This window comes from Dipodomys merriami, unplaced genomic scaffold, assembly GCF_024711535.1.
Source record: "Dipodomys merriami isolate MVZ:Mamm:240054 unplaced genomic scaffold, mDipMer1.0.p SCAF_94, whole genome shotgun sequence".
Taxonomy (NCBI): Eukaryota; Metazoa; Chordata; class Mammalia; order Rodentia; family Heteromyidae; genus Dipodomys; species Dipodomys merriami.
This window is the reverse complement of record NW_027206557.1, coordinates 4,484,498-4,507,074: the sequence shown is the minus strand read 5'-3', so window position 1 is coordinate 4,507,074 and position 22,577 is coordinate 4,484,498. Positions and strand designations below refer to the sequence as shown.

Sequence of the window (22,577 nt, the reverse complement as noted above, 5' to 3'; positions counted from 1 at the left end):
GTTCTGAGCTAGAGTTGTTGGGCATGAAAGAGCTATGTAACCTGGGCTGTGGTGTTTTAACTTCTCTGAGATCATTTCTCCTCCTCTGTAAATGAGAGGAGGATCCTGAATGCCTCCTCCTTCTGCAACCCCAAAGGACAGGAGAGGCACGCTCTCAGCCTAGCCCCTGCTTGCTTGCCTGATCCTGGGGGCCCAAGGCTGCCTAAAATCACACCCTGGCTCCAGTCCTCTAAGCTGTGAGGCCTGGCAAGTTCCTATCTCTGTTTCCATGCCTGTAAAATGGACAATGATACAAAATATCTCTCACATACACCTACACATATGCACATACACATGTGCATGCTCGTGTGTATGCGTGTGTGTGCATGCGTGCACGCACGCGCGCGCACACACACACACACACACACACACACACTCATGACATTCAGAATAGTTGCCTGCCCTGCTGGAGTACTTCATGGGTGTTTGCCAAGGTTATCGATGTGGAAGAGTGGCTGGCCTCACCGTGTTAGTGACCAAGAGGAACCCCATGGTAATTATGAGAGTGGATGCCCTGGCCCTAAAACAAGTTCTCTGCCCTCTACTTTTCCTGTTTCTTCCCAGTACCCTCTGGTTTCTGCCCTGGGTTAGGAGCCTTGTGGGTGGCCACCCTTCCCACCAGTCTTATCATCCATCTGTGTGTCCCACAGGCCACCACCATGCACTCTGACTGCATCTTCAAGAAGGAGCAAGCTGTGTGCCTGGAGAAGATCCAGAGGGCCAACCGCCTGCTGGACTTCAATGATTCCTCCCCAGGTGAGTGAGGTCGCAGAGCAGCTCACTATCCCTGCATGGAGGTGGCCTTCCCCAGCCTCTTCTGTACTCTGCAGCATGACAGAGGGCACTGCTCTGGGGCTGTTGCATCCTGCCTCTGGATGTGGCAGTCCTGTCTCCCCAAGGGGCTAAGACGCAGCTGGAGCCTGGCCTGGCCAGCAGCTGGCCAGGGAGCTTGCTGGGTTGCCACCTGGGCTGGTGGCAGCTGAAATGCAGCTGCTGTGGTGTCTGGGCTGTGAGAGCATTGGTCAGTGTCAGGTGGAACTGTCTCCTCCAAGTGCTGGGGCAGAGGTCAGAGCGCAGAGCAGCAGGTGTCCTGGTCACCAGGACTGTGTACCACAGGGCTCCCGGGGTGCTGAGTGCCTGTGGTGGACATGGTCACAGTCTTGGGGTGTTGTCATCCTCAGCCTCTTCCAGGGGGCCCATGGCACCCCAGTCCCAGGCATTAAAGGATGCCCTTTAATGATTCCCATTGCCAAGGGAGAAGTGCTGCATCTGTGAAGCCCAGAGGCTCTAGATAACCTCTGCTTCCAACTCCCTGCTTCAGGAGGGTCCTTGGGACTCATGGAAGCAATTCATCCTCTGCTCCCATCTGAGGGGACATGGAGGCCTAGGGGCTCTGCCCCCCCTCTCCTGTGTGGTCACTGGAGGGTGGGCTCTCTGCCCTGGTCAGGGGCTATATGATTTCCTTAGAGCCCTCACAGCTTTTCTGAGCATCCAGTGTCTGAAGGCTTCACTGATCTGCCCAGTTAGATGTAGCGGTTTAAGCTGCCTGTCCTGCACCTCAGTGAAGACAGCCGGGAGAGAGGTGCCCCAGTCAGGACTGCCTTGCCAGCCTGCCCAGCAAAGGCTCAGCCCCGACCCAGCCCACCCAGCATAGGCTCAGCCCTGTGGACTCTATATAGGTCTGTCCACCTACTAGGGAAATAGAGGTAGGGGCCCAGATGGGTGCAGATCTGGAGGAAACTCAAAGACTACCCAAAAAGATACAAAGTAAGGTGCTAGAGGGGAATGCCTGCTCAGATCACATGGCTGGGTCTAGATCTTAGATATCTGCCTCCAAGCTCTGTTGTTCCTAAATGTCAGGTCTTTGGGTGGAGCCACTGCTATCCTTCTGTCCAGGAGGAGAAAGGTGAAGTAGGGTGGGGCAGGATGGCAGGAGCTGTGTGCCTTTTAATAGTGCCCCATCTTTTGAGCCCTGGGCTGAGGCAGGACAACAGAGACTTGCTCCGTGAGTGTCCTGTCTAAAGTGGAGGATGGAAAGGCAGTGCTGGCAGGAGCCTTCTCCCATTGTGCTGGAGAGCTGGGGTGAGTCTGTTGTTAGAGGACTGGAGACATGACCTGCTAGAGAGTCAGATAATATAGAAACGGATGGAGGATCAAATGATGCAGGAGCTGCTGGACAGTCAGACAATGCAGGAACTGCATTGTCTTTGGGGACTTTGAGAAGAATGTACTCCAGCCACCATCCACGCTGATTAAATCAGAACCAAAGGTGGCCACAGCCACTGATGTTTAAAGACTCCAGGTGGTTCTCAGGGCTGGATGGAGTGACAGGGCCCTGTGCTAGGCCCAGGGCATAGGTAGGCATTGAGCAGCAGAGAAGAATGAAAGATGACCCAGAGAGATGACTCCAAACTAGAGGCCACATCTACAAGAGGCCTGGGATGGGAGCTGGCCAACTCAGGACTCTAACAACCTGTGTCAGAGCCCTGGGCCTGCTCTGAGGGTGTGTATACATTCCAAATCCACTTCTAGGGGAGCTCTGGATTCTTGTGGCCACTCATGAAGGCTAGACTTAGCTGGGGGCTGAAAGCCTGCCTGCCCTCAACCCTCCTTTGCTTACTGGATACACAGTGGCCAGGGTACCATGAGGGCCAGGAAGGGCTGGGTCTCAGAGAGATGCACTGCCCAGAGCTGCTGTGGGCAGTGGGAAGGAGACAGGGAGAAGGCACTTCCTGTTGGCTGGTATAGTGGCAGGGAACCCCACAGCCTGGAGGAGGGCATGGGATGAGGGTTCCTCAGAGGTGAGGCTGGCAATAGCCTTCCTCTAGTCCTGAGCACCTGGAGGAGAGAGGGAGCTTCACCCACCAGTGACCTGCCTAAAGAGAGGGTCTCACCCCTGTGTTCTTCCCTCCCATGTCCTTGAGTTAGGAAGTGGGGCAGGACAAGGCCAGGCCTCAGAGCTAATATAGCAGAAGCTTTACACAGTCTGCAGGGGGGGAAAAAGGAGACTAAAGGCCAGGCTGGGCTATGAACTCCATGGCTCTTTCCTGCTCTAGGACCGTTGTACAAGGAGGGGGTGAGATGATCATGTGGATGGCCAATGTGGATTAGACTTGCTGAGTGCCAGCACAGTGCTGGCAGACCACCAGAGAAACCTAGAGGGCTGTTACTCCTGTTTATTAGGAAACTGAGGCATAAGGAGGTTCTGCACCTTAACAGGACAAGTGTGTTATGAGCAGACATGGAACTTGAACTTGAACTCAAGGTGTCTGGGCCTCAGCTACTGTGTGTAAGCCTCAGGAGATGACACTGTGTCCTAAAGCTCTCCCTAGCTCCAGCTTGAACAGTATAAGTTGGATTATTGTGTTGAATGAGAAACCCATGGAGAAGTGCACAGGGTAGTGGGCAATGTTTGCTAAGTACCTAATAGAGATGCTATGCTTATGAGTATGACTGCCTCGGTTTGGAGGGCTGTGGGGTTGTCCATATTCTTCTAGGTCTGTGCTAGAGCACACAGCATCTCCAGGAATCAGGCCAGTGCTGTTTGGAACATCTAGAAAGAATCCTGAGAGGAGAAGGATAGGTCTGAGGGCTGTACTTGTGCTTAGGAGAGTGGATGGAGAGACAGGGAAGGGAGAGGCATAGAGGGAGAGGCATAGAGGTAAAGGTGTGAGCAGGGAAGGGGTGAGGAGAGCAAGGTTGTCCTAGCTAGGTCTTATGAGCTTGTTTCCTGGGTTAGCCTTGAAACGATGACCTTCTGATATGAGCCTGCTAGGATTCCAGACATGAGCCGCCACACCTACTGTTCTCTCATACTACTGGTGGCAAAGTAGGATTCGTTTCTACTAGCACTCTTGATAGTGTGTTGAGTTATCACCAAGCAGTAGGAATTTCCTACTGCTGCTGTAAAGTTATCAGTGACCATGGTGCTCTTGGTCTGCTCCTAGTGTCATTATGCGGCAGATGAATGCATTGCCTGTTTATGTTTCTCCATGTGTATCTTTTGTGGGTCTTCTTATAATCCTTGTAATCTAGTCAGGTAGTAAGGTAGGTTGGTGGAATAGGAACTATTGGTGTGTTGAGGGGGTGTGGTGGTATGTGTGGGTTGAGGTGGGGGCTTGGAGGGGTTGCGTTCCCTCCTCCCACCGCTGGTCCTCATTGGTCCTGGGGCCCGAGATGGCAATGTGAGGGAGACAGTGGGAGTGGGAGCAGTGCGGCAAGGAAACGTTTGGCAGCCGGAGGCGTGTTCTCACCGAGTTGTTCGGTTTGCAGCATCCTTGGCTTGTGTCACGGGTGTTTCTTACACAGGAGGTCTGGAGGTGGTTTTGTCCCTCACTCTAGCCCTTATGCTGAATGGAGTTTGAGCCAACCCCAGCCTGGCTCTGTCATGTGACCCAGGGAACAGCCAAGGCCAGAGGTGGCACATGGAGGGTGAGAGCCAGTCCAGCTGGTGCCCAGGTCTGCTGCCCGGAGGGAAAGCTCTTTTCTGCTGCAGTGCCCTTGGGGCCAGAGCAGGAGGAGGGCCGTTGTGCGTGGGAACGGCTGCTCTGCTGGCTGCAACGGGCCAAGCAGTCCCCAGGCACAGTCTGCTGGGCTTGGTTCCTGGGGCCCAGCTCAGAGGCCTGCCTGTCCAGAACCAGGCCAGCCAGTGCCTCCTCTTTGCAGGCCCATCAGCATTCCATCAGCCTGGAAGCCTTCCAGCTGAGGGAGGGCTGGCCAGCCTGGATGCTACCCTCTAGAGGATGTGGATGAGGCCGGCTATGGCAGTATAGGACAGAAAAGATCTGCGGGTTATTAGTCTGTCCTGGGTGCCTTGCCCCAGCCCCCTCTATACTCACCTGGAGGTAGGAATGGCAGTCTGAGTTCGTTTTCTATCCAGCTTAGCTTTTCTATTACTTGGTTGTCATAGACGGGAGAGCACATCCTGCTCCTAGACGGCTTGTAAAAACATAGATTGCTGGGTCCCACCTACAGGTTTCCTCATTCTTAGGCCTGGGAGACACCGAGCTCCTGCATTCTGGCAGGTTCCCAGGTGTGTTGTTGGCCTGGGGTCCAAGTTTTGAGATCAGTTCATTCCTAAAGGGAAGGGCTATGTCTTGGATTCTCCCCTACCTCTTCAACATTTACCTCATGGGTGAGTGGGGGACCTCAATTTATGAAAAGAAGAAACCTTTGGCTGTAAAGTAAGTTTCAGTAAATTGAATATTTTTCACCTTTGAATTGTATGCTCAGATGGAGGCCTTGATCTAACAATACTGGAGCATATCCACAGAAAGACAGTGGCTTTGTCTGTCATTCTGGTGTTCCTGGTCTCAGGAGTTTTGAACATTGTGTGGAACTGGACAGAATTATCACCATGACAACCTGAGATTAGCTCTCCTCATCCGGTTCCAGGCGAGAGCTAATAGCCCTGCATTCCCTCTCAGTTCGGCCTGCCTAAGTGGAATCCGTCCCTCCCACTGTCACGATTCACTGCCACCCCCTGGCTACTTTGTGTTCAAGGTCCTAGGTGGGCACAGCTCAGAGAGCATGCAGTGCTGCTGCCGTCATGGTGCCCACCTTCCTCTGCCCACAGTGAGGCCTTTGCAGGCTAAGCCAGGAAGGTTCAGGAGAGCTGGTGTAGAATTGGGGGCAGGGAGAGGTGAAGAGGGAGGTTTAGGTGAGGAGCCAGAAGTGGAGAGGGCTCTCAAGAGATCAAGACCTCTTCTGATTTTTGGCTTTCTCTGGAAGAGGAAAGGGAAGTGGGAACTTGGTGTTGGCCTCACTTGACCGTCACCCTCCTGAAACTCATTTCTGGCTGCAGTGTTGCTGGCCTGTCCTGGTTTTCCTCTTCGTCTCTTTTGTCAGCCCCGCTTCTAAATGTTGGCATTCTTTCTTCTGGAGTTAGGCCTATTTTTCGCCTTTTTTTGTGAGCTCCACCTCTGGTTGGATGCCCAGGGACTAAACAGAGTCCCTAAGGATCATGCCTACTTCTTTTCTCTAGCTTTAGCTTGAGCTCTGGGTCCTGGATTTTTGTCCAATTGCTGTTTGGGACAATTGTCTCCTCTTGGCTCTTATCACTACCTCAAATCAAATAATATGGAGACAGAACTCTTGATTTCCAACTTGTCAAGCTACCCCATCATTGCTTCTCACTCAGCCATCCCCACTGTGATAAATAGAACATCTGTCTGTCATCCATTCTTCCATTCATCCACCCATCACTCATCTATACAGCTGTTCATCCACTCACCCACCCACTCACCCACACATCTACCTCTCCAACCATCCACCTATCCACCCATCCATCTACCCTCCCACCCACTCATCCACCCATCCATCCAACCTCTCACCTACCCATCCACCTATCCACCCATCCATCCACCCACTCACCCACCCATCCACCTTCCCACCTAACCACCCATCCACCCACCCACCCACCCATCCACCCTCCTACCTACCAATCTACCCATCTACCCATCTATCCATTCATCCACCCACCCACCCACCCACCCATCTACCCACCAACTCATCCACCCACTCACCCATCTACCCACCCATCCATTCATCCACCACCTCCACTAACCTAAGCATTCATATATCTACTCATCTACTCACCCACCCATCCACCCACTTACTTACCACTCACTAATCCACTCACCACTCCCACAAATACTTATCCATCTACCCTTCCTACCACTATCCATCTATCCATCCAAGCTGGAAATCAGGGTGACATCTGTAAGGTACCTCTCTGTCTCTGCTGTATGAGTCGGGACAACCTATACTATGCTCCAGGGACAAGTCAATTTTAAAATCCAAAGACTTAGGACAGTGACATTTCTTGTTTGTACATGTCATAGGCCACTGCGGTCATCCGAGGAGGGAGTAGAACTTGGCTTCTCACAGCCATCCAGAGACCCAGGATGTTTCCATTTCGGAACACAACTATGTTTATATATGGCCTGTGCGTGTGATTCTGAAGGAACTGTGAGGGAAGAGAGAGGAAGGCAGTAGATGTTTTGGAGACAAATTTCTTCATCTACTTGGAATATAAGTCACATTATGAGTGAGCACTAAGCATCTCTGTCACCAATCCCCATCACTGGCATCTAGACTGCCCCACACATCTCTTTCCATCTCTTCTGCCATTGATCCACATTCAACTCTTTCATCCTCTTCTGGACCACAATAGGTCTTTTCAGGTCTTCTTTTCTGCTTTCAAAATTAGACCATGTGATTCCTGAATTCCCTTTGTGGTAGGCAGAATAAGTCCCTCTCTCATACCCTGAGACTGCTTAGAGACAGAGTCACACCCAGTTCTCCATACCTGTGAACATGTGACTGTACATAGCAAAAGTGACTTTGAATATGCCATAAGGTAAGAACCTTGAGATGGGGAGATTATCCTGACTTAATTAGGTGGACTAACCCCCTCATACATGTCCTTACATGTGAAAGAATCATGAGATCCAGACAGGGGAGAGAAGCTTGCTGATGTTGAGCTACTGGGCTTGATGATGGAGAATGAGGTGGCTAGTTGACTCTGGAAAAGGTGCAGTGAAGGGTTTTTTTCCCTCCTGGAGCTTCCAGAATGGCAGCCCTGTCAGCACCTTGATTCTAGCCCAGTGAAGACCTTCCCAGGCCCCTGGCCTCCAGAGCTGCATGACAATAACTTGCAGCATGTGGAGACACTCACTTTGTGTATAAATCTCCAGCAGCAGCAAGAACCTAGCACAGCATCCAGCGGCCTCTCAACATTTAGCATCACATCCTTCCATGTTTCTCCAGACCCTAGGCTTGGTGAGGCCCAGACTGGGTGCTTTCCTTCTCTCCTGTGTGATTCTGCAGTATGGTACAGTCTGACACATATTTCTTAGTGTTCCTTCAGTGAACAAGGGGGAGGAAAAGGAGAAGGAAAAGGGTGAGAAGAGGAGGGAAGGAAGAAAGTCTTGAGATTTCCCAGCCACAACAAAACAGAGCTGTGTTTTGTCTGGCATGCAGAATTGTTAGGGATGTAGATGCTGTGTGCGTTCTGTTTGGAAGGCAGGAAAATGAGTTTCTTCTCCAGTTAGAGAAACCCAAGGTTGTGTTGAGAGCCCACTGTTTGTCCTCCAGAACCAGGAGGCTGTGAACTTCTCCTAGGTCGAGGGCATGTCTTAGGACTTAGGCCCTCGGTCATGGGTCTTGTTCTGGGTGTTTCTGCTGTCTGGCTGCAGTGACATAAGACACAGACAGAGGGGACAGGAAGAGGTACCAGAGTTGTGGCAGCTGGATCATTAGGGTTTCCAGGCCATGGGCTGGAGATCTTGATAGATATTCTTAGCAAATCCTAGGGAGATCTTCTCTATACTCTAGTCACTCAAACTTGGGCATACACATAGACATCTGACCCTCCTCAATGAGAATTGTGGTAGAGGAAACAAAAAGCATGTCACAGGGTGCTGGTACAGATGCTGAGGGCTGGCTCTACCCTTTCCCTCACTTTACTCACTTGAAAATTCCAGACCTTTGTATATACCCTGTATACCTGGTACCTAGATGGTCCCTAGCATATAAAAGGCACTTGGAAAGTTATGAGCATGCAACCCCTGCCCTGTCTACACCTCTGCTTCTAGCCCAAGATCTTTTCTTCAAGTATCCTGCCTGGCCCTGGATTCCTCCTTGCCCCTTAGCTCTGCTCACTGGATCTTAAGTCATTCCTGATCTCAGCAACATCTGCTGGCCATGGCAGATGGCTGTGCCAGGGCTTAATGTTCTGTATTACAGAAACATCTGCTGGGCAGGGCTCCTGGGGTGTGGGCTCAAGGCCATGCTCCACAGACATCCCAGAGTAGGCACGGGCGGCAAAGATTTGCTTTTGGGTGTATTTCAAGGACATGGTGTCACAGCCACATGTGAGTTGGTGAAACAGTGGTGAGCAGGAATCATCCTCAGTGTCCCGACCGGGCTTTGTCTGGCTCTCAGTGTCCCTGCCCTCTCCATTCACAGTACTCAGAGTTCCTGCAGCATTCCCAGTACTATGAGCCATCTCTCACAGGCCAGTGCCACTGGGAGTTCCCAGGCCTGAGAGATGGAGCTTTCTGTACCCACGCTGTGGGCGTCTTCTGGTCTGAGAAACACCTAACAGTCATGACCTTGACAGAGGGACTGCAACCTCAGGAGAGCCCTCTCTAGCCTGGTGTTGGCCATATGTCCTCCAGGCCTGTCAGCAGCTGGCCACCAAGATGTCATTTCCCCTTCAAGTCTCTAGTTTCTCCTCCTGCCTGGATCGGTCTTCCCAGGGTAGTGACTCCCAGGGGTGCTTATGAAAGTGATGGAGTTAGTGCTGATGACCCAGGGAACTTATGCTGGGTGAACCCTAGAACTTTCTATGTATGAACTCAATTCTTTGCCCAACAGTCCTGGTATGGGGCCATAGGGGTCCTGTGCTTCCCTGGCATAGAGCCCACTGCAGATTGGCTCCCTGTCTTGATATCTGACTTCTCACTCTACCTCCTCTGCTGTGCCTTCCCCCTCCCCTCATTGGCACTGCTTACCCCACAAGCATGGGGTCCCCAGGGTCTCTTCCTCCTTGCTCTTCTCACTTGATCATCTTCTTCCCCTGGGTGACTTCTCTTACCACTACCCCTACAGCAGAGAAGGAGAGCTTGGTGGGACTGGGTGAAGGGCAGGAGCTGAGGATACTATGTTGAGAAAATGGGGTGCTCAGAGCATGGGAAGCTTTTAATTATTGGTGGTGAAGTGTGTCCATGCCAGATACTGACTGTAGAGCTTATGATCCGTGGTGCAGGGCTGAGAAGACACCTTACAGAGGCAGTGGTTGAGGTCCTGGTAGAGGGCACCTGACTCTTAAGCTCTGGAGGGTATGGTCCACAGGGCTCTTGGAGAAGGTGCTGGAGCTGGTGGTGGGGTGGTGGGGCAGCTACTAGCCAGGCTGAAGTGCGAGGTAAGGGTTAGTGGGGTGTTGCGCAGTCACAGACTGCTGTGTCCAGGTTGTCTTTGGTGTGAAGAGGGGCATCTCTGCAGGTAGTTGATTGTGGACTGATGTGTAACAGGGACCGGGCATAGCTGAGTGCTGCTCTCGTGTCCCTGGGCAGGGTGAGCTCCTCCAGTGTTGGCCAGGATGTCACCAGCATATGCCATTGGTTGTAGGCAGAGCATGATCCAGCCAGGGCTGATTTGTTCTTAGGAGTTTGCATCAAAAAGGTCACTGTTACTGTGCTGAGAATCAATACAAGGTGAGGAAGATGATCAGATGGGAAAATAGCAGTGGTAAGAGAGAGAGGGAACAGTAAGCAGAAGGAGTCAGAGACTCCTGTACCCCAGATTTGAAAATCCAGTCCTCAAGATTTCCACACCCCCAGATCTGAAAATCCAGTCCTCAAGACCTCTGTGCCTTCAGATCTAAAAATCCAGTCCTCAATCAAGATCAAGCTTTTCCTCTTCTTCACAGCCCACGTCCAGCTAGCCACCAAGCCTTATACCTCCCTAACGCCCTTCAGTGTGTACTTCCCTTCCTTTCCCTCAGTCTGCCCCTGTGACATTGTGCTGGCCTCCCTCATCTCTTCCCACTCCATGCCCTTCCACAGTTCCAGCCTTGGCATACAGGCTGCTGCCTGAATGGCTTTCTCCTCCTGTCAGCTCCTCTTCCAAGAGCCAGCTCTGTGCCAGCTCCTGGCTCCAGGCCTTGTGGTAGGCAGGTGGGGGTGTGGGGCACAGCCTCAGGCTGGTTCTGGGTCTCCCTGTAGGTGGGAAGGACCTATTGAGGAAGAGCTGAGGCCAGACACAGTACAGGCAGAGAGAGGGCAGGATGGGAGGCTAAAGAGGAGCAGGGGCAGGAAGATGAGGTTGCAGATATGGCCTCTCACCCTCAGAGATCTAGTACTAGCCTGGCACTTCCCTGTCTCCAGGAGTGTGAGATCAGCCTGCTGCCTCCTGGTCCCAGGACTGTAGGGCTGGGGCCTGTGGAGGCAGAGAATCAGATGAGCTCCTGGGGTCTATATTTCTCCTCTTCTCTGAGAAGTCTTCCAGGTCCATCTCTGAGCTTCCTTCAGATAGGAAATCTGGCTTTCCTTCAAGTTATTAACTGCCAGGACCTTGCAGTGTCTGGCTTGTGAGTGGTGCTCACAAACTGATGTGTATGTGTGCGTGTGCAAAGGGTGCATGTGTGAGTGTACATGCATGGTATGTGTAAAGCACATGTATAAGCATATGTGTGTGGGGTGCATAGGATGCAGGCATGAAGCACATATGATGCATGTAGGGTATATGCTAAGTATAGGTATGTGCATGCGTAGTACATGTATGAACACAAATGCGGTGTGTATGGATGCCTACATCTGTGGACATGTGTGTCACATACCAATGACTGGGCATGACATATGTGTGTATATGGGCATATGGTATATATGTGTACCATGATTGTCTCCCTGTAGGCTGCCCTGGCATGTGGGACAACATCACGTGTTGGAAGCCTGCCCACGTAGGAGAGATTGTCCTGGTCACCTGCCCTGATCTCTTTCGAATCTTCAACCCAGACCAAGGTAGGTAGCCTAGTGTCTCTCTGGTTGCTCTGGGCCAACCTGGACTCAGATTTGGCCCAGACCCTAGGATGAGCTACTCACCAAGGACAGGGCAGATCCTGGGGATCGGACCCTCCTGGGACAGATGGTCAGGAGCCCCTGCTCCAGAAGGAGTGTGCTGGAGATGGGAGGTGGAGCCCTTGCTCCAGAGCATGTGTGCTGGAGATGGGACATAGCTTAGGCTCATGTGAGCATTGCCATGATCCTCTGAGCTACACCCTCGGGCGTGGGATGGGGGCCAGATCTCCTGTTCACTCTTGTACCCCAAGTCCCTGGTCTAGTCTACCAGATGGGAATGTGGCATGGTGGCTTCCTCCCAGAGGAAAGGTCTCTGGATAGAATGATGTCCGCATGTGGACTCTCAACCTAGGACTAGACTCATGTTGCTTAGTTAGAGTTAGCTGCCATTAGAGGACACACAAATGACAGGCACACATACTCAGACATCCTCAGATGAATAAGATTGTGGACAGATAACAGGAACACATGATCAGATGTCTTCGGATACATAGGAGTGTGGCTGGCCAGCATACTTGTTGGCAAACAAAGCATTTTCTTGATCACTGACGGCTGTGAGGTGGCAGTAAGGGCCCAAGATAGGAGGCACTGGTGGTTTTGTTCTCCAGGGACTCCTAAGCTATAGTTTGTGACCCTGGATGCTGGCTTGGCAACAGATTTACAATGACATCTTCCTGTGAGAACCCTGGTGGGGGTAGCCCTTGAGGAGCTGACTTTGAGCATGTCTGCATTTGGGGTCTCCAAATGCTACTAAAATGATGAGGGGAGGAGGTCCAGAGAAAGATTTAGGAGCCTGTGGGGTAGGCACAGGGCTGAGCTCCATGGTGGATGCAGGATGCTCTGCCCAAAGGCAGGGATCACTGATGGTTCCAGACCCACAAGCGGGTCATCCTGTCAGAGTCTAAGAAGCACTGGGAGCAAATTCACATCGACACCTCAGACTCCAGCCTCTAGGGAAAGGGACCTGAAAGAAGCATGGGGAAAGACAGTGGCAGGTGTTGGGTCACAGGCTTCTGTCTCTGTTCTTCTATCTCAAGACCAGAGAAAGTGTTTTCCTCTCCTGTGTACCTTATCTTGCTTTGCTACCCACTACTGCTACTTCTCAGACCTCCTACCAGCCCAGAAGGTGGGTGACTTCCTAGCTCTCCCAGCCCCAGGGCATGGGGACTGAGCAATTTTGGAAGAGATTGGCAGGGAAGTGCTGGAGAGAGGCCCCATGAATGGAGGTACTGTGGCCCAGTAGCTGCCTGTCATTCAGCTCTTTCCTAAAGCAGTCTTTTACACACTAACTTAATCACTTCTGTGTGAGTTGCTTTCATTCAGCCATTTATTTAAGATTTGTTGAGCATCTACTCTTGGTCAGATTCCCTGCCAAGATTGCTTCTTTTCAACCACAGCCACCACAAAAGACAAAATGAATTCACAGTAAAGTAAGATTTCCTTTACAGGCCCTTCCTCTGCCCCTCCTTCCGCCAGTGCCAGAAATGTTATTTACACCTGTTCCTAATGGCTCATTAAGGCAGAGTCTTTAGCACCTCTGTTCACAGGCTGACTGGAGAGAGTTGCCCTCCTCCTGGAAGGGAGGGAGGGAGTGCAACTTCCCATTTGCTTTCTCAATTCCCAGGAAGTCAGGCAGCAGTGTTGGCTCTGTGGGGTTTTGGAGATGCTGGAGAAGTGGAGACTTTCCTCCCCCTACCCCTCTTCTCCTTTTCCCTCCTCCCCATTCTATCCCTTTCACCCTTCTCCTTCCTCTCCCTTCTCCCTTTTCTCCCCTCTTCCCCCTCCTCCTAGAACACAGCTCTGTGCTCTGGAAGTGGAGGTAGAGGTCTCCTCTGCCTGATGGGCCCAGCAGGGCTCTCCTCAGAGTTGCGGGATGGGGAGAGGGAAGAAGTGGTCACTAAGAACAGACCCCAACTCCAACCTCTGCTCACCTCTACATTCTGTCTCTTTTTCTCTGCTGCAGTCTGGGAGACGGAAGCCTTCGGTAAGAGGAACCTTGGTGAGGACAGATCACTGTCCATTTGTCCATCCAGCAGGAGCTCAGCCTCAGGAGGCCCCAGGGGCGGGTGGAGTAGCTGGCCAGGGTCCTCAGGGGTCCTATCTGTCCCTCCTCCCTTTCTTCAAACCAACTTAATCCTCCTGGCAGCGGGGCTTAGGAAGAGGGACACAGCCCTTGACTTATTCAGAGGTCGAAAATCACTGGTACAGGGTTAGAACATGTGTCTGCTTGTCTGCAAAGTGCATGTGCATGCACACATGTAGGTGGGCATAGACATCAATGGCTGAGAAGCTAGACTGTGTATTCAGCGAGCAAGAGAACAGAGGGACCTGGTGGCATGGTGCACAGCTGAACGATGAAAAGGCCAGGGCATGCTATCTGGAGGTGGTGGAAACAAGATTTTGAGTTGAGAGGAAATGTGGGTTTGTTGCCAGAGAAGCATGGACTTGGTGTGAATGGGAATGGAGATTGGTCTTGGATAGGAAGGGGGTATCCAGAGAGACATGGATAGGGAATAAATGGGAATGGAGGTTAGAGAGAGAGAGAGAGAGAGAGAGAGAGAGAGAGAGAGAGAGAGAGAGAGAGAGAGAGAGAGAGAGAGAGAGAGAGAGAGAGAGAGAGAGGAGGGAATTGGGGATAGACTTTGGTATCCTGGGTTCCCTTTGATGAGGAACAGGCTTAGAGCTGAGGTAGAGTGTTGAGTGCCAAAGAAATCCCAGGCCTTGGACCCATGTTGTTCTTTGTTGTTTTCTATTCCCGCTTTCCTCCTCACCTGTGATCTCTTCCATCCTCCTGGTAGTGGCCATGGCAGCTCTCACCAGTGTGGGATGGAGTTGCAGGCCATCCTGAGCACCACACACCCTCAGCCCTAGTGAGATGGTGCTGGGAGGCCCAAATGTCAGAGGGAGAGTGGCTATTTGTGGGAGGCTTCCTTTGACCCAAGTCCAGCCCCTCCATACCAAGAGAAGGCTTAGCCCTGGCAGGTAAACAAAGAGCAAGGCAACAAGCCCATTAACCAAGCATTATGATACATGTCCAGTCAGTGTTTTTGCAGGTGTTGGGTTTTGCTTGCTCTGACCCCTTAGTCCTCTCAAATGTGGGAGATGGTCTGGGTGGCTGGAGGCTTCCAGGCTTCCCTTGTAGGCTGGGCTCTGCCTTCTGCAGCTGTGTGCTCCCTGATAGAGCTACAGGTTATGTCCATGGAAAACATACCTGAATGCACAGGTAGAACGACGTCAGAAAAGCTGAGGTCTTAGGAAATCCCTTGCAGACCCCTAGTAAGGGGTCCCTGAGTTCTGTGGTCCCTGATGAATCTGAACCCCCAGAGGTAGAACACACCTGTTGCCTGTGCCACAGAGCCCCATAGGCTTGCTAGCACACAGAGGCTGGGCCTCACCGTGGGCTCTGATTCAGTGAGTCTGGGTAGGGTCTGAGTGTGCCCAGCTAGCCAGGCTCCCAGAGTGGGTGGGGGGGCCCGCTCTGGGGAGGATGCCCACTTTGGGGACCACTACCCTGAAATTCTGTGCTCCTCAGAGTTGCCAGGACAAAACTGTCTCCTGAAGCCAGGGCTTCACTTGAGGGTTTTGACAGCCTGACGATTTCTGTCAGAGCAACATTCTATAGAGCAGGTCTGGGAACAAAACATTTATACTTTCCTGAGCCTACACTGGGTTATAAAAAGAAAAAAAAGAAAGGAGAAAATAAAAGAAAGGAAATGGCTTTTCTCTATAGGACACTTAAAAAAATGTTTTCAAAGCAGCATTTCTTTTCTCTTCCAGCTGGCTTGGTGGGTAGGGCAGAGAGGAAATGAGGGGTAGGAGGGGCGGGGAGAGGGGGAGGGGGGAACTCAGCTGAGGTGCAGGCTCCTAGGACTTCCGGAGGACTGGGACAGAGGTTGCCAGTGGCAGCCCCTGGGGCAGATTCCCTGGAAGGAGGGCCAACCTGGCATGAAGCTGTGGGAGGGCAGCAGCGAGCTCCCTCGTTATTCCTGGGCCTGCTCACTGCCTCCCCAGTATGTGCCCTGGTAGAAGCAATGGGAACCAGGTTCTCCACTCCTGCAGAACTCTCTTGCCTGGCAGGGTCTCTCCTCTTCCTGCTTGCCCCAGGAAGTCTGTTTCCCACTCTCTTGGATGAGGACATCTGGCCTTCAATCTTCTGTCTCAGCAAAGAGAGGAGGCAGATTGGAAAGGCAGAGAGTCTTCCCCTCCCCTCCTATCCTATGTCCCCCCACCCCCTGCCTGCCTTGTGTTTTGTCTCTTCCATGAGCTCCCCAGGAGCATCCTCTGTCACTGAGGGGACAGGTCTCTTCAGTAGCATGTGTGCAAGCTCCCCCTCCCGCTTTTGGCATGCATCTCCTGTTCAACTCAATTTCTTGTGAGAAGATGAGCCTCCCCTGAGTGGAGAGGTGGGAAGTGCCTGGAAGCTAGATGTCTATCAGGGCCTGTCCACCCTCTCCTTTGGATATGAGAGACTCTCCCTTTTAAAGGCCCTTTGAGGGAGAATGACATAGCAGTCTTTAGAGGCTAAAACTGCCCCTCGAACAGCAAGAACCAGCCTGAACTATGGGGCAGCAGTGCCTGCCTTTTAGTGGCCCATAGTTACCTTCCTCTCGTATCCACAAAATGGGCTGGAAGTCAAAAGAAAATTAAGGCATATTAGTGACAGGAAAAAGACCACCAAACTCTGAAAGGCAAAACTTAAGAAAACCTGAACAGCCGGGCGCTGGTGGCTCACGCCTGTAATCCTAGCTACTCAGGAGGCTGAGATCTGAGGATCGCGGTTCAAAGCCAGCCCGGGCAGGAGAGACCGTGAGACTCCTATCTCCAATAAACCACCAGAAAACCGGAAGTGGCGCTATAGCTCAAGTGGTAGAGCGCTCGCCTTGAGCTGAAGAGCTGAGGGACAGCGCCCAGGCCCAGAGTTCAAGCCCCACGACCGACAAAAAAAAAAAAGAAAACCTGAACATGCATGTCAATAATGTTGCACTGGGTGGGTGAGTGGGGGTCTGTGCCTGTCAGTCCAACAGGCCAGCCACATGACCCACAAGTTTTCTGATGGGAAATCTTGTCTGCAGTGGCTGGGCTCAAGGGCTGCCAGGGACCCAGCCTTGCTGTAACCTTCATGGTTTGTGGGCTCACCCTGGATCCCAGAGCCCTGGTGAAAGTCCCTAGGCTGGGGGGTGAGGGTCAGCAGTCTGCAGTCATGGTTAGCACAGAGGTTGGTCTGCACACTGCATGATGTGCTGAGCTAGGGCTTGGGAGGCCTCTCTCTCTTTCTTGGTGATCATTTGGGAATTTTCTAGAAGGGATGCAGGCATGTTAGAAGCACAGGCTCAGAACTTTGCCCTGGTTAAGGGCTATACCTGCCCTTTGCTCCTCTACCTCTAGAACCTTAGTGAAGGTTGAGCTCCAGGTTCAGAATCACTGACCCCTGAGCCTCCAAGCAGGGCCCTAGGCTACTTATGACGGTGTTTTGAAAATGAATTTCAGGGTTCTCTTTAGTCTTTCAAACCTAGTGCCTTACTGGAGTTTTCCTGTTGACACAGATGCAGGAGTGGTGAGCCGGAACTGCACAGAGGATGGCTGGTCTGAGCCCTTCCCACATTACTTTGATGCTTGTGGGTTTGATGACTATGAGCCTGAGACTGGGGACCAGGTAAATGTCAACACCTGTCCTCCAGAAGTTCCTGCTGTATATAGACAGTGGTCTGGAGTTCCTGCTGTATACCAAGCCAGAAAGAGTAGGATGTTTATCTACCCCACTGGGGTGAGAAGTCCTGAGGTGCCACCAACTATGGGTTCCCCACACCTTGGCTGCTGTCATTGGATTTCCCAGAAATTGAGGGATTAATTCTGGGGTATGGGGCTTCCTGAACCCTTCCCCAGGCTCAGCTACTCTCTATTCTCACTAATCAGCACACTTTCCTTCAACATGCTCAGTATGTACTGAGCATGCACAGAATGCCAGAACACAGGCCCTATGCAGAGGAGACTAAGCAGCTCTACCAGCTGCCAGTAGAAGGGGCTTTGGGAGGCAGGGCTGAGGGAGGGGGACCTGGGCCTGGAGATGGGCAAGCCTGGCTTGGAGGCTGGGTACAGGTTCTGGGGGCCCATGTCTGTCCCCATGTGGTGGCTGGTGGCCTACAGCAGGCCCTGCACAGAACCTTATCTTGTGTTCCCCAGGACTATTACTACCTTTCGGTGAAGGCCCTCTACACGGTCGGCTACAGCACCTCCCTTGTAACCCTTACCACTGCCATGGTCATCCTGTGCCGTTTCCGGTGAGATCCCCAAAATGTTCCAGCAAGTGTGCTTAGAACCCAGCCCCTGTGTCAGCCCTTGGAATCTCCCCTGACCTCTAGCATGGCAGGTGGAAATCTGACTCCTGTGAGGGTAACTGACCTATCCAGGGTCACACAGCCAGGTGGAGGCTGGGCAGGACACCTGCTTTGCTTGCTTTGATCTTCCTGTTCTACATAGACAGAAGCTGCAGAAGGGAGCTGGAAGCCAATGAGGGTGGAAAGACAAGAAAGGGGTTTGTTGAGCAAGGTGGGCACCTTACTGAGATGAGCCATGAGTGGACTCCAAGCAGTTCCGAGTGTGGAACTTCTGGTGTGGAAGCTATGGGCTTGAGGCTGAGGGGTGGCAGTGGCACTGCAGAGGCTTGGGGTCAAGTCTCCTTCCTCCCTGGCCATCACCTAGGAAGCTGCATTGCACCCGGAACTTCATCCACATGAACCTGTTTGTGTCCTTCATGCTGAGGGCCATCTCTGTCTTCATCAAGGACTGGATCCTGTATGCTGAGCAGGACAGCAATCACTGCTTCATCTCCACTGTGAGTGAGCCTGGGACCTCAGGGATGCTGCCTACACTCCCGGATCCTACACCCTCCGGGACCCCTATAGACAGGACCTCTATTCCCAGGGACTCCTGCAGACAGACCATTTACTCCCTTACCTCCCTCCCCCAGCAGCCCCAGTCTCCCTGTATTTGCTGTTCCAATAATTGAGGAAGCCTGAGAAAAGTCACCAGGCAGTCATTAGTAGTCAGCCCAGACACATTCCTTCTCTCATACTGGGTCTTGTACTGGGAGCACATTCCAGGAAGGTCAGGCAGGGATTTAAGGTTCACTTCACCAAGGAGGAAACTGAGGCTTAGAGGGGTCTTAGTTGTTAGCCAGCTGTGTGACCCCTATCATTCACCTGATCATTATCTGTGGTCTTTCCACAGACCTCGCTGTCATTCACTGGCCACTGGCTGTGGTCTTTTCCACAGAGCAGTGTGGAGTCCAGGGTCTGGCTGGGAGGGTATGCTTGAAGTCCCTCTGAGAAGAGATTTCTGGGGACCAGGGTATTTTCCCCTCTACCTGTGAAGGATCCAGCTCTTCATTTCACAAGTAGCCTTCTGTAAGGATCTCAGGCTGCCCTGATGGGGCAGAGAGGCCTGGTGCCCTGTGTCTGCTTTTTAGTGCTTGTCTGTTTTGCCTCTCTGAGAAACTTCAATTCATAGGATGCTGCAGAATCAGGTCTGCCATCCAGGAGCATTGAATCCTCAGGTGTTCATGGTGTTGGTGCATGAGCAGGTGGGAAGTGAGGGGCCCCAGGCCTTGTCTCTGTCCTGCAGGGCCAGATTGCCTGGGTTTGCCTGGAGACAGGCAAGAACTCACCCCTCCTGATCTGTTGCCCTGCAGGTGGCCTGCAAGGCTGTCATGGTTTTCTTTCACTACTGCGTGGTGTCCAACTACTTCTGGCTGTTCATCGAGGGACTGTACCTCTTCACGCTGCTGGTGGAAACCTTTTTCCCAGAGAGGAGATACTTCTACTGGTACATAATCATTGGCTGGGGTAAGTTACCACTGCCCAGCATGGGCTCTGGCTTGAGGCCCATCTGAGGCCTTGGTCCTGGCTCCCGGGGGTGCCCGCTGAGAACGGAGCTCTGCCTGATTTGATGGCCACCTGTCTTAGCTGCACTCCTTTGTTTCAATGCCCATGGGGGTCACCATGGGGAGAAGTTCTACCCTAGAAACACTGCTGAGCAACGAGGCAGTACAAGTCCTGTCCCCAGCTGAGAAGTGCACACCTTGCAGAAAGCCTGGGTGTGAGGGATAGTGAGGGCCCAGGAACTCTCAGTGCTAGGGGACCCAGGCCTCTGTTACCATGATGCCCTTTGCTTGTTTTCTCAGGAACTCCTACTGTGTGTGTGACGGTGTGGGCCACTCTGAGGTTCTACTTTGATGACACGGGGTGAGTGTAACCCTGGGGCCTCCCCCCAGGAGGACTGCCTGGAACTGCCTCACAGGAACTGCCTGGCCACCTCTCTAGACTCAGATCCCCATGGAAGCTCCGTCCTGATACCAGCTGAGACCTGGCCTCATGTGGGTCTCAGGCATCTCAGCAGGGAAGCCAGCAAGATGAACAGGATTTCTGAGATTTCTCTGACGTGGCTGTTCAGAGAATTTGTTTTTCTCCTGGGCAATGGGGAGTAAGGTTGAGGGTGGGGCCGTATTTCAAGGGCCTCTGGTCCACAGGGGAGACCAAGGACCCCACGACTTCACAGAGGAGTGGAGGGAAAGGGTGACCAGATGAAAGGCTGTACAGCCAGGACCTGGCCTCTGCAGCACACAGAGCTCTCCTAGGAAAGCCAGTCCCTCCTCAGGAGCTGGATGGAAGACAGAACAGACTAGCTGGGCAGTGTTCTGAAGATGCCTGGGCTGACCCCTGAACACGACTCTCTTCTCTCTGCCCATCTTTCAGCTGCTGGGATATGAATGATAGCACAGCTCTGTGGTGGGTGATCAAAGGCCCTGTGGTTGGCTCTATCATGGTGAGTGTCCGTGGGTCAAAGAAGAGGGGTAGAAATGGACCTGGGCAGAAGGGCATGGAAGGAGGGAGCTGGAATGGTCAGCACAGACTGACTTTCTTCTCCTCATGTGGCATCGTATCCTGCAACATGGATAGACAGATGGCTCAGCTCCTCCCCTATGGCGGCATAGGTACTACCTGTATGATTTTTCAGATCAAATCTCAGACTTTACATTCAGAACCAGCCTTGGATCATGATCCTTTACCCACTACCTAGCTGGGGTTATAGGCATAAGCCATCACACTCAGCTTGCATTCTGAACTAGAGCCTGGCTAACTTTAGCGCGGGCTGGCTTTGAGCTGTAGTCTTCCCATCCCCACTTCCTGTGATGCTGGAATTAATAGAGGTACACACTTCCTCACTGAATGCCTTTGGGACGTTTTTACGCTTACTTCCTTGTTCTTGTTAGGTTTACATCTAGGAAGTCCCCCAGTTTGGGCTTGTATTGGGTCTAAGGACATTCTTTCATTGTATTTTCGGATGGGTTACTGCAAATGTTTAGGTAAATTATTGGCTTTTGTTTTTTGTTCTTTGCTTCAGTATGTTCCTGAAATTTCTTACTAGTTCTTACCCCCTTTAATGTGCTTCACATGGGATTTCTCTGCAGAAAATTATATAATCCTTAAATAAAAACAGTTTTTGCCCTTCCTTTCCAACATTTGTCCCTTTGTTCCTGTTTTGACTTTGGTGTTTGGCAGTTACTCTGCACTGAATTGGGAAAGTCTCTCTTCCTGGCTGGTTTTAGTATTTTTTCAGCCCAATCATGGGCTTGAACTCAGAGTGTGGGTGCAGTCCCTGAGCTTCTGTGTTAAAGGCTAGCACTCTACCTCTTGAGCCACAGCTCTACTTCTGGCCTTTTGCTGGTTAGTTAGAGATAAGTCTCATAGAATTTTCCTGCCTGGGCTGCTTCAACCCTGGGTCCTCAGATCTCAGTCTTCTGAATAGTCAGGATTACAGGCATGAAACACTGGTGCCTATGTTTTTTGTTTTGTTTTGTTTTTTAAAGTCAAGCAGAAATACTGACTTTTATCAGTTGTGTCGTGGATACACTCACTGACGTGGTCATACTCTTTAGCGACCAACATTTACAATATTTCAGTTATTTCACTGTGAACAGTGCCACATGGAATGCATTTGTGCCTAGCCTTGAGCACGTGTGTCTATATCTTTAGAAGAAACTTTTGCAAGTGGGATTTCAGGGACAAAGATGCATGTGTTTAACATTTTTGAAGATAGAAAATTGCCCTCTGTGGCCCAAGTACAGGACATTAACTTCTAATAGTTCTGTCTTTGCTGATGTTTCTGTACCAAACTATTTGCTACCTTCTAGGGGACAATGGAAACTTACTGTTTCAACTCATATTATGACAAATATTTGTAGTTTTTTTGGTGTGCATTCCTTGTTGCTTAAAGTTTTTGCATTGATCTTCCTAAATGCTGTGTGTGTGTGTGTGTGTGTGTGTGTGTGTGTGTGTGTGTGTGTGTGTGTGTGTGTGTGTTTAGACAGTGTGTAACCTGGATCCTTCTCATGCTGGGCTTATTATAGGCATGCAGTGCTATGCCTGGCTTTTCTTGTCTGGGTTTTTTGTTTGTTAGCTGGATTTTGTTACCCTTTTAGGTAAATAGAGATTGTCTTTTGATTTGCTCTGAAACAATTAAGCAGCATGTAAATTGCATCTCTTCTTTTGAAGTTCATAAAATTATTCTGGCCTGATGCCTTTTAATGCATATATCTTTGAGTACTTTTAAAATTTCCAAGGCTGTTGCTTCAACTGAGATTTTTGGTCAGCTCCACATTCTCTTACGATGTAAAACATATCTCTTGTCCTCTTTCTCACCCCTAAATTTGTTGAATCGTATTTTCTCCTTTTGGATTGAGAAGCACTTGCTGAACTAATTGCAGACATGTAGCAGAGAACAAGAGGGACCGAGGAGGATGTATGTGTCACCTTTCTGAACGTCTAAAGAAACAAAGGAATGAAGCAAACATTAAATATTTTCATGGATCAAGGCTCTTATTTTGTCCAATTTCTTTCTTAGGACTTTTTACCTGTGCTCATTTCCTTTTTGTATATGTTGAATTTGTGGTGAGCTTTT

The 22,577-nt window shown here is 51.3% G+C and overlaps 1 protein-coding gene across 5 annotated transcripts in view; it reads left to right on the top strand.

The window, feature by feature from the left end:
• The window catches only part of Adcyap1r1 (ADCYAP receptor type I), a 47,544-nt gene that overhangs the window by 8,680 nt on the left and 16,287 nt on the right, over positions 1-22,577 (top strand). For 3 of the 5 annotated variants that reach the window (XM_070014269.1, XM_070014268.1, XM_070014271.1), the window contains exons 3-11: positions 690-795; positions 11,457-11,564; positions 13,585-13,605; positions 17,165-17,274; positions 17,802-17,899; positions 18,321-18,453; positions 19,309-19,462; positions 19,801-19,861; positions 20,372-20,441. In XM_070014269.1, coding sequence (XP_069870370.1) covers positions 690-795; positions 11,457-11,564; positions 13,585-13,605; positions 17,165-17,274; positions 17,802-17,899; positions 18,321-18,453; positions 19,309-19,462; positions 19,801-19,861; positions 20,372-20,441 — 861 coding nt within the window. The remainder of the gene's footprint in view (positions 1-689; positions 796-11,456; positions 11,565-13,584; positions 13,606-17,164; positions 17,275-17,801; positions 17,900-18,320; positions 18,454-19,308; positions 19,463-19,800; positions 19,862-20,371; positions 20,442-22,577) is intronic. The other 2 variants (XM_070014270.1, XM_070014272.1) reach the window with 1 other exon arrangement.